This window comes from Pogoniulus pusillus, chromosome 29 (genome assembly GCF_015220805.1).
Source record: "Pogoniulus pusillus isolate bPogPus1 chromosome 29, bPogPus1.pri, whole genome shotgun sequence".
In the NCBI taxonomy this organism is placed as follows: domain Eukaryota; kingdom Metazoa; phylum Chordata; class Aves; order Piciformes; family Lybiidae; genus Pogoniulus; species Pogoniulus pusillus.
In genome coordinates this window covers 10901164-10912411 of record NC_087292.1, presented here as the reverse complement: position 1 = coordinate 10912411, position 11248 = coordinate 10901164, and the positions used below count along the sequence as shown (strand labels likewise).

At 45.5% G+C, this 11248-nt stretch overlaps 1 protein-coding gene across 1 annotated transcript; it reads right to left on the bottom strand.

Moving 5' to 3' along the window:
- Positions 1-840: 840 nt before the first annotated feature.
- On the bottom strand, positions 841-10723 carry TFAP2C (transcription factor AP-2 gamma). Its single transcript, XM_064167479.1, has 7 exons — positions 10484-10723; positions 8588-9064; positions 8221-8272; positions 6500-6722; positions 5678-5796; positions 4234-4375; positions 841-2486 (listed from the first exon to the last, which is right to left on the bottom strand). The coding sequence occupies exons 1-7, from the start codon at positions 10529-10531 to the stop codon at positions 2201-2203; spliced, it is 1347 nt and encodes a 448-aa protein (XP_064023549.1). The 5' UTR covers positions 10532-10723; the 3' UTR covers positions 841-2200.
- Between the last annotated feature and the right edge of the window lie 525 nt (positions 10724-11248).

The window sequence follows — 11248 nt, the reverse complement described above, 5'->3', positions numbered from 1 at the left end:
CCTTCAGGAGTCTGCCATTACCCTTTGGAGGAAAATTAATGAGAAAATCAAAATAATTTCTATACAGAAAGTATTCGGAAACTGTACATACTGCCTCATCTCCACATCTGTGAATGAAACACAGCCACGACACAAACCAAATTATCACTTGCAGTTCTGTCCAGTGCCACCACTCACAACGTTTGCCCTAGCCACATGCACAGCAGATTCATCAAGGTTGTGAAGTGCCAAGGACAGACCAAAGCCCAAGCTTGTGTTTTCCCTTTTCCAAAAAGCTCTGGAAAAAAACAAACAAACAAACAAAGTTTCTCTTCAGGGAGAGGTTTTTTGTTACTACCACTGAAAGCCTCACATCTGCCTCACCACTACTGCAGACTACTTTGGGAACTTCCGTAAAATGCTGCAAACTTCCTCAAATCAGTAAAATTGGGCTGAAACCAGATGGGAGACTTATCAAATTTCACATGCCAGGATTTCAAATATTTCTCATTAGAGACAGATTATCCTAATCCAGTCATATTCACTAGAAGACAAGCTGATAGGATTTTTATTTAGAGGAAGCCTTGTAGTTTGTTTAAAGCTGCCAATTTAAATAAGCAGCTAACATGATAATGACATCTTGGGATGGAGGGAAAAAAATTGTATTCTTGGAGATACATAACATGTTTAATTGAAACCATTAGTTTTACTGGCAAACAGCTTCATATTTCTGTTCTGTTAATCCGAACAAAGTGCTGCAATTATGACTCAATACATAATATCCTCCAGTGCTACTCGCCCCACATTCCCAAAGTATAGAAAGAAAACAAAATTGTTTTCAGTTAACAAAACATTCCATGCTTCTATCCAGAATACTTTTATTATATGGTTATCATATACATCAGAATTATATTGGGAACATTTACAAATATGTAAAGATAGTTCAGAACCTCCATTATTCACAAGCACACTAACTCACACACTCATTTTGCATGTCTAGTCAGTTATCAGGTGAATGATGCACAAAATTATTGCTTTGTGAACATACACCTCAGATTAGATTTAATCTTCAGTGGCAAGAATTGAGTTTTAAAAAACCAAGTCTTAAATACCCTGTGTATAACATACCTGTGCATAAACCTAAAAGATATGTTTAGCTTACCCATTACCTCTGAAATACTTACCAAAATTAACATTTGAAACCCATTTATAAAAAAAAAAAAGTATTAAAAAGTTCACCATTATTTACAAATCCGATTAAATTACACATAAATAAATATTTTCATTCAACACACTGCTTCCCTTAATACACATAAAGCATCCCTGGAAAGATTAAAAAAAAACCCCAAAAGTTATGTGCCTACCTTTTCAAGTTTCCCCCCAATTTAAAAACAAGACATTATAAATACATTAATAAAGCTGCAATGTCCTTAACACAGACAGGAATTTTCTGAAAGCCTTTTCATTTTGAACTATTCCTTGTTAAAAAAAAGTAAGAGGGAATATATTCACTGCAGCCAACATTACTGCAGTTTGAAACAGCCTGAATACTTCCATAAAAATAAGCATGCCAAATGCCATCAGATAACTTTTACATCTAGCAGGATTTTAGTGCTCTCCTAGGCTAATCTGGAAATAAAGATGAAAACAAAAATAAAATCCAACAGAATAATCTTACTATTTTCAGGTGTTTATATATTAAAAAAATAATGTACATTATGCTATATCGTTGTTTAATACTGCTTTATTGTTACTGTTGCATTTTGGGAGAATAAAACCCTGAAATTGGATCAGATAACAGATAGGCTTCTATATTAAAAACATCTGTATCTTAAAAACTACAGGTGAAGCTGGTTGCTGCTAGATGGAAAAGAAATCTAGATATATCTCTTTGCCTATTTCCATCAAAATCCCTTTATAGCACCACTTTTACAGCAAAGGATTTCAACACACTTGCACCAAGTACTTATCTTCTGGCAATTGCTTCCACAAATAAGGGATACTGCAGCTTTTAGAAAGACTTCTCTCATGGATCCAGGGGGAGCGAAGATCCGGAATCAGATGATTGTTCTCCTTTTTTTACCCTCTTTTCTTTAAAAAAAAAAGAAAAAAAAACCCCAACAACAACAAAACAAAAACCACCAAATCTCTATTTTCCCCCCAGCAAGAAGATCCCAGTCTGTGCTTAGAAGAAAGAGTCTGAAGTCTGATTTCTCTCTTTTCACTTCCTGTGCTTATCCATTTTATCAATGGTTTTGTTGGTTTCTGCAGGGCTCTGGTCGCCAGCGTTCATGTATGTTTTGTCTGCTATTTTTAATGCTTCATTTAGGTAGTTCTGGACGGATGTCATGGCAGCACAGATGGCAGCACTCCCAAAGCCATGTGTGATCAGGCTAAAATGAGTCAAACAGCCCTGGATGCCAGGGTCCAAGATGGGACTGGGTCTCGTGTTTCCAAGAGGAGTTCTATCCTGAGTGAGGAGGTCTGTGAATTCCTTACAAATCTGCCTGCAAGACACAAGAGGATCACACTTTACACCAGGTTGGGAATTTATGGACAATCAAGTAAATATAAAGAAAGTCTGTATCAAATATTTGGCAGTTATGTGAAAAAGTAAGATTTTTTTGTAAACTCATTATTCCAGTAGCAGCGGTGTCTAAAATTAAACTATTTATTAGGACCAGTTTCTGATGAACCTTCTATCTGTCACAAAACTACATATGCACTCTGCAAAATAATCTCAGCACCTCTGATGTCTGCCTATTGGCTATGCACTATTGGCTCTAGATTTTAAGGGAGGAGTGGGAATTTAAGGGCTACTTTCTATGAGAATTTCCACAGCTGCAATCAAGTTGATTTGAAGCAGCTGAAGAGGAGATTCAGTTTAGTTGTGCATATTATATGTATGTGCCCTCTTCAAGAGGGCCTAATCCTGCAAACACTTGCACATATGCTTGGCAAAATGTGAATGGTTAATAATGCTCAGGCATATGTTTGATGCTTGCAAATCTTCCCCCTTGATAAGATTTCACAGGAGCTGAGCAGTCTTAGAAACATCACTTTATCAGAATTTCTCAATCACATTCCAAAAGGGAATTGCTATTAGTGCTAACAATACTAATAATGATGATACAGACAGGCAAAAGGATAAGTACTCAGTAAAAACCATAAGGCTCAAGCTATAGAAATGTAGCCTCTCTCTTTCTAACATCCTTGTAAAAGAACTTTATTGAAAGGGCTGGATTGATTCAGCAACAGGAGTGCATTTTGCATGCCTGATCTGAGCCCAAAGTTAGGGCAACTCTTCTAGCACTTCAAGCAGGCTTTTCTCATATCTTCTGCAGAGCAGAGGTACTCCCAAAAGCAAGAAGTCACATCAAACTCAAACCAGAAAACATCTCAGACTAGAAGGAACATAAACTGAAGACTTTGTTACACCTCAGGCTGGGAAGTCTATGATGGGGGAAGAGACAGCAAGCACTCAAACCACCAGTTTAAGACAAGCATAATTCAAAACAGGTATTTCCTACCAGAGGCCTGTTCAATACATGGTTTACTTACAGGTACAAGCATCAGCCATAAAAAAAAGCTTCTCTCTTCTACCTTTCCCTGTCCATCAAGGCTTGTAATAGGAATTCTGTTAAGTACAGAGACTTTTCACACCCACTAAAGGTTAGCTTTCACTAAACTGCAGCCATCTTCAGCTAGAACAGCAAAAAGGGACTATCTACAGGTCTTGACTCGTGGTGGCCCCATAGAGGAAACCTGTGTGCTACTATTGTCAAAACCAGTTAGGAGGACATACAGCAGAGCTTTTGCTGGTACCCAGCATGCCCACCAGTCACTGTCCTGGGAGATGCCACTCTTGGCTGCATGCACACAGGTGAGTGAACCACTGCCTCTCCCAGTCCCAACACTAGTTCACATTTCCAGGGCACACCTGTTCTGTCAGATTTAGGGATGCCTTTCTTAAGTTTTTACTACAGTTAAAAGAAAAAAAGAACATAATTGGTCCAAACTGCTTTAGAGTTCTTGTACAGGATTGTTGCTATTATTATCGGTTCAAGACAAAATAGCTGCTGCCATAATTGAATTCAAATCAAAACCAATGCAAAAATAGCTTCATTCCCTCAATTACAATTACACATGAAAGCATACCGAGCTGTCCACAGTTACAGCCACTCGCGGTCAGACAAAAGCATCTTTAAAAAGAAGGATGAAGCAAACAAAAAACCCACCAAGTCCAAAACTTACTTTGCAGCAAGAAGCATATTCTTCCTGTTCGCCATTTCGTTGCGGCCCATGTGTGGTCTGGTTAAATATTCAGCCACTGCTTTGGAAGGAAACTCTGTCTCACACACATAACCGAAGTCACGGGCAAGATGCACAGCTTCACCTGGTGTGGGTGGAAGGGAACGCTCATTAAATGCAGTAACACCTATCTGTCATAAGCACATCAGGGAAATGAAGGAGAGTGTTGTGAATTTTGAAGTTCATGCCACTTCCAGAAAGGCACACTGTTATGTTACCACAGTACCACTCATCATCATTTCCTTATAGTTCAGTGTTTCTCTGCAAGTATGAATCAATTCTCACCTTTATGCTAGAAAGAAAAACTTCTCTCCATCCAGATTAACTGTGCACAAGTTAGAATTCAGTCTAGATCAAATCGTCCACTGACACTGAATAAACACATGGCAACTAAATTCCCCTTGCATAAAGGATTTTGCAGTTCCCCATTTTCTAAGTACTAAGAAGCATTTCCATATAGAAAATAAAATTACAAGGTGTGTAACTAAGCCTTTTTTTAATTAAGGTAATTTGGTCAGGCATGATGAGTGTTACCTGTAACATACATTTGTGCATGTGCATATATGTAAACCTCCTTCTAAAGAAACACCTTAAATGGAAGTTGCTGTATCATTGGAGCCGTTTTGAAATAGCAACAAGGTATTGCTCGATCATTTTTCCACTTCCCAATCACTGCTTCTGTTCCTATTAAATTGTACCACTATCAGGAGATGCTTTTAAGCAAAGCACAAAACATAACCACACACATCCATACATATACATACACCCTTCAAGTCAGCTTAACCGATAGAGGGTCCACTAACACGCTGGAGATTAAAGGGGCTCCAGTTTCCTATCAGGAAGTCAGAAGCTATAATCTCACTTTATAAGCTTATTTATTGGAAAAGTTTCTGAGGATACCGCTGAGGTAGGGCCAGGCACTGGAGTCAGCTACCCTGGACTTTTAAAGTTCCCCAGTAAGGGACCAAACTCACTAATAACGTGATGAGTTTCACTCGTTTTGCCTTCCCTGCACACACCCTTATAAAACATGAAGCAATCAACTCCCCTCAAAAAAACACAGACTTTGTTTTTAACATCAAGGCATGCAGGAGTTTCTACAGCCCTGCCAGCATCCCTGCAAAACAGCCATGAGGATGAGCATTAGCTGGATTTGTACAGGTAGGACTCTAGGGCCAAGCTCTTGGTGACCAGATCTGAAGGGAGATTATGAGGAGTCCCTCCCTCAAAGGCAATAGCTGTTAGTTGCTGTGATGCCCCCATCATGTTAGCTTTAAAAGGAACAGAAAACTCTCTATTATGTTTGCTGCCTTTTCATGCTTTGCCTAGAGAATAAAAGCTATGCACAAAGGAAAAAAAAAATCTTTAAGGTATATTAAAGACTGACCTTCTACCAAAGATGTCAATAATGTCACATTTGCAGCTTTCCTTCTACCAGCAGGAAGATTCAAGCCAATTTTATCCAGTTTTTCCCTTAATGATCTGCCACCGTTTTTAGATTTGGCTCTAAAATTGAAGAGAAAATAAGTGCCTTATTTATCTTCAGGGAATATTCTTTTAAAGATGAAAAATTCCAGTTACTGACATTCAATAGGAAAAAAAAACAACACCCCAACAAACACCACATCACAATAAAAGCATAACACAACAAAATAAAACCAAACCAACCAGGCTCTTTTCAAGTGACCTATTTTTAAAACGCTCTATTAGAAACTACCCAGGATACAACACAGCAGAGGCCAGAATCAAAATGTTCCAAACTGCATCATCAAAACCAACGGCTGTGGAATGGTCACAAGTCCAATTAAGTGTATGCAGAAAAGGAGATGTAAAGTGTCCTTGTAATGGTTAAGACTGCAAGATTTAATCTAAAAATCACTCAATGCCGAAACACTTTGTCACAGGAATAAGAAAGCTCCATAAGCCGTTTTTGAAACAGAAACCCAACTTTAAACAGAGAACAAGAATTGCTGTCAGAGCTGCTAATGGCACCTCTTCAGACGTTGCAAAAAGTGCAAGGAACTTTTATTTCAAAGCCTATTAGGATGCAGTGTTGTTTGGCTTCTTAAGTCAGGAAATCTGCTAAAAGGTTTTTTTAGCTCCTTGCTGCGCTGATTTGGCTGCTCATACACAGAGCACGGGGTGGGGGAAAGAAAACTCACAAACAAAAGGCACGATGGGATGGTGGTTAAGAGTAGTCACAGCTTACCTTCTAAGCACTCCTCCCAGCAGAGAGGCATTGAGACACTCAGGAGGCGAAAGCCGCCTCTGCACCTCTGCCACTGTCACTTTGTACTTCGACGTGGAGCTCAGGAGGGATAGTCTCCCCGGAACCGAGCAGAATACTTCATTGGGGTTTATGACCACACCAATTAATCCATCCTTTTGGCAGGGGAGACTCAGAGCATTGTTCTTCGTTAAAGAAATGGGACCTGTGGGAGGAGGAAGGAAAGCAGGTATTTTATAAAAGGGAAAAATAAAGTGGCAAGTGGATTTCCTTAAAAAAAGACAGGCTAGGAGAAGGGATTTCATTTTGCATTGAACGTTAACATCACTGACCCCCCAACCTATCTGTTACACTAAGCTTGGCTATAGTCAAAAGGTTCCAAATAACTGCTCCCAAACAGCTGTTTTTTCCCACACTAAATTTCAAGGATCTGGCAAACTCAACCAACACTTTTTAAAGACTCACAAGGAACATATCTCTGAAGCAGCATGCTGTGAGTTAACAAATCCAGGCTTATAAAAAGCCCAATACAACTACAGACTCCAAATTAGCATCCTTCAGCTACCGCCAAGAACTCCTGAGCCAGGGCAGGGGGGGAAGGCTCCCAGCTTCTGGTGGGGGTCGTCCTCCACCTCACATACACGAAGATTTAAGAAACCGCCATGGGATTTAATCCCAGCAAATTGCTATAAGAGTACAACAGGAAAGGATGCAGCCCAGAACTGAAAGTAAAAAGTTGCCTGTTAGTGGCTTCACCCTTTAGGTGAGTGGGGACGACAGAGGCTTTACAAGGAGCAAATCACAGCTCCAGCTATTCTACCCTTCTGTGAATCCACCCAGTTAACTCTCAGTGGTGTGCTGCTGGCTCCCAGCACCGTTTGGAAAGAGTTAAAAAGCCGAGGTTGGTCCTACTCCCCGAGGGGGAAAAATTTTTCAGTGGTGCATCTGACAGCGAAATTACTCTCCCATGAGCTAAAGGCAGCAATCAGTGTCTGACAAACACTTCTGCTTTTCCTCAGCAAGGTATTTGTTTGAAGTCTTCAGAGGAAACTTCCACTGTTTTTTTTAAGCACAAATTTGTTTAAAAACAAAAGCAGGGGAAAAAAAAGGCAAAACTCTAAATGACTGTAAATGGAGTCAATACGTCTTTCTCCCTCCTTAAAACCTCAGCTACAAAACCATTTCGATTAAGTCAAGCAGGCTTACGCCAACGAGTTCATTCCCTTCAAGTCTGGTAAAGTTGAAAGGGGAAAGAAAAAAAACACAACAACCAAACAAAAACTACAAAATTACAAAAAACCCAAACCCGAACTGTCTTCCAGTGCTAGCAACAACCAAAACAAACCAGGCAAACTCAAACCAAAACCAAGCTGCATGTTACTTTACACATATGTATTCCGGGGCAGCATTAAATGCGGTCCCCGGTCCTGGTTTCGTTTAAAGCCACACGCAGCAGCTTTTTTTTTCTGGCGGGGACAGCCGGTGTCCCCCGAAGGTGTCTCGCACCTCGGTCCAGCCCCAGGGGTTTGTCCTCGCCGTCACCTTCCCTCTGATGGCGTTAGAAAATCCCGTAATAACCCCTCCCGCCCTCCCGATCCCGACGGGTCTGTATTTTAAAAGATAATAAGGCGTCAATTCGCCGGTGCGTCATCGAACTGTAACTATTGACAAGGGAAAGTAAACTGCAGTGCCACCTTACTGACCTTTTCTAATGACTGTCTGGTCATGCATTAATAAGTGTTGATCTTCCACATTCTGGAAAGAGAAAGGGGAGAAAGTTTCGACCTTGAAGAGCTGAGAACGAGCCGGGGGGCTTTTGGGAACCTCTCCCCTTTCCCGCGCATCCCCATTTTAAGGGTAGAACGGCAGAAAAGGCACGTTTCGCTCTAAAGACGGGCATGGGGCAAGCAAAACCGGGATGTGGGACAAAGAGGACGGTGCCCCGTTCCCTAGTGGAGCGCCCGCGGGTCCGGGTAATGCCTGTCCGCTGCCCGTCTCCCACCGGGGTTGGGGGGGCGGAAAGCCACACACACGGGACGGAGAGGGTGAGGGTCTGGGAGGATAACTTACCTGCACCTCCTCCATCTGGTGAGCCATGTCGTGCAGGCCCAGGTTATCGGCCAGCGCGGAGGCGTCCAGCCCATGCCCGTGGGGCAGAAGGAGCTCGGAGCGTCGGTAGGTTTCCCTGCGGCCGGCGGCCGAGCCGCTTTCCAGTGCGGAGAGGTGGGGTACGAGACCTGGGCGGCCGTGGGGAGCGAGACCGGCCGGGTCCTGGCTCTGCCGGTTGGGCCAAGCGCTCTGCTGTTGGCTGGGGGGTGGCGGCGGAGGCTGGTGCAGCGGGTTGATGGAAAATGGGTCTCCAAGGTGGGAGTAGGGGTCGCTGGACTGAGAGTAAGGCAGCGGCTGGTACGGCGGGGGAAAGTAGGGGGGCTGGAAGTCGGAGGCGCCCGAGTGAGAGAGCGGAGGAGCCGGACTGTACAGGTGCTGGCTGACCGCCGAGAGGTGCGGGAGCCGTGGGTTCCCGTTGCTGGTTCCATCGTGCCGATCCTGGAAAGCACAGAGAGGTGGGGGAGAAGGAAGACAGCCGTCAGTGGGGACTTGTCGAGCAGGGGCGGCAGCCCAGGGTCGGCGGGAGGTGCTGGGCACAGCTGAGCCTCTCGGAGCTGCAGGAGGTAGCACTGAGAGTGAGGAGAAAGGATAGAGCCGCCCTGTTCCTAACCGGGGAGGCTTCGCTTTTAAGGCACTTCAGCCCTGCTCAGGGAAGAGATGGCAAACTAGTTCTCACTGCCCTCCTCGTCGCTACAACAGACTAACCCTCACGCTTGTGCAAATGATTGGAAGAATCATTAATATAAAAAACATTCAAATAGGGGACGCAGCCTCATTTCCGCCGCGATGTCCCGGCTGGGATAGACTCTTGAGGCCGAGAGTTGCGGACCCTCTGCTCTTGGAGGTAAGGGCCCCGAGCAATGCAGGACACATGTCCCCAGCATCTCGTCTTGCCCACTCTGCAGGCCTCAGGAGCCGTCCGGGACGAGCACAGCTCCCTCCCAACGACAGCAAGAAGGGCGGCGTTCGTCCCGCCAGCCGTCTTCTCTCTGCTTCTCCCCGCATTTCAAATCTCGCCAGTCAAAGCTTTAATGTCTACATTGAGCTGATCCAGGGATTTAGCAGCTTCAGGCTTCACGGTCATTAAAATAACAGGGCTAGTTAATATGAGGTGAATGGGGTCCCAATGGAGCGTGAAGCGGGAACTGCAGCTAATGTGTAGGAGCCGAGCAGGCGAACCGCGAGTAGTGGAGCCGGGGGAGGGGACAGCGGGGACGCAGCCGCCTTCGGAGACATCAAAGCCCGCGAGCACCTCAGAGAGAGTGAGAGACTGTCCCGCGGAGAGGGAAAACGCGGGGAGGAAGGGCAGCCGAGACCGCCGCCGCATCCGCATCTCCCGGCCCTGTCCCGCCCAGAGCGGTCCGGCAGGCTGTGGAGCTCAGTCCCGGAGCAAGCTGGGAGCTGCACCCTTCTGCCTCGACCCCGACTGTCGTTGTTCCTACACCCCGCTCCCTCACAGCGCTTCTCCAGCGGGCGGCTAGGGGACGAGGGATGCCAAATTGGTTCTCTCAGCCGGGGTGTTCACCCCATTTAATACAAGAGCGTAAAAATACTCGCGGAGGGAAAAAAAAAAAAAAGAAAAAAAAGAAGTTGCGTCTCAAAAAAAAAAAAAAAACAACCAAAAACAAAAACAAGGGGGGGGGGGGGGGGGCCGCAAAAATGGGAAAAAAAAACAGATAAGGTCTCCGGCAAGGGACCCGACCTGCCTGGCGGGGAGACAGGGAAACCGGGCCCAGGCTAGAAGCGAGCGGGGAGGGTGAGGAGGGCAGTGCGGCTCAGGGGGGCGGCGGAGTTCCACTCTGCCCCGCGCCGGATCCCCCCCCTTCCCCACTCCCGACCCCTCCCCGTGCTTCTCACCTCGCAGTCCTCTTCATACTTGACATTATCTGCTAGTTTCCACAACATGGCGTCCAGCGTCCAAACCAGGTGTGTGGTACCGAAAATAAACGAGACCTCAGCCCCCCCCCCACGGGTAGTAAATCCACGTCGGCTCTGGGGAAGAGGAGCGGCCCCCCGGACGGAGCTCAGTTGGCAGGCATGAAGGCAGATGACGGACTAACCCTCCGCGCTTATGGTCACTCGGGTTTTTTTCCCTGCCCAGACGCCCTTAATGGCAATAGGATTATCATAACTCCTCCCCAGGGATGGCTTGGGAGCCGCGGCCGCCAGCCACTCAGGAGGGAGCGCGCAGCCTCAAGCCACTCCTTCCGCGCTCTGCTCCGCGTTCGCGGAGGGCTGGGGAGGCAGCGCAGAACTAGACCCCACCTCAGCCCCCGCGCAACGCTGAGGGTGTGTGGGGGGACAATCCTGACTGGTAGGGAAGGATCATGTGTGCGCATCACCCCTGCACACACACATTGCAAAGTTGCCCCAAACAACCCTCCCCCTGTACGAGCTGGACATTTGTGGGGGTATGGAGAGCAGTGTCGGATGTTTTACACGTGGAAGGACTTTGCTAAAGCCCGCATGGGCAGCGCAGCCCGATGCCCCCAGCACTCGGCGGGGTTGGCGGCTTCTGGACGAAATAAACTCAAAAGCAACAAAGTTGCAAAAGCGACAAAGTCGGAGCGCCAGCCTGGGCTCAATTTGCGTAATTGTCAGGAGTCTGAATTACTGATAACA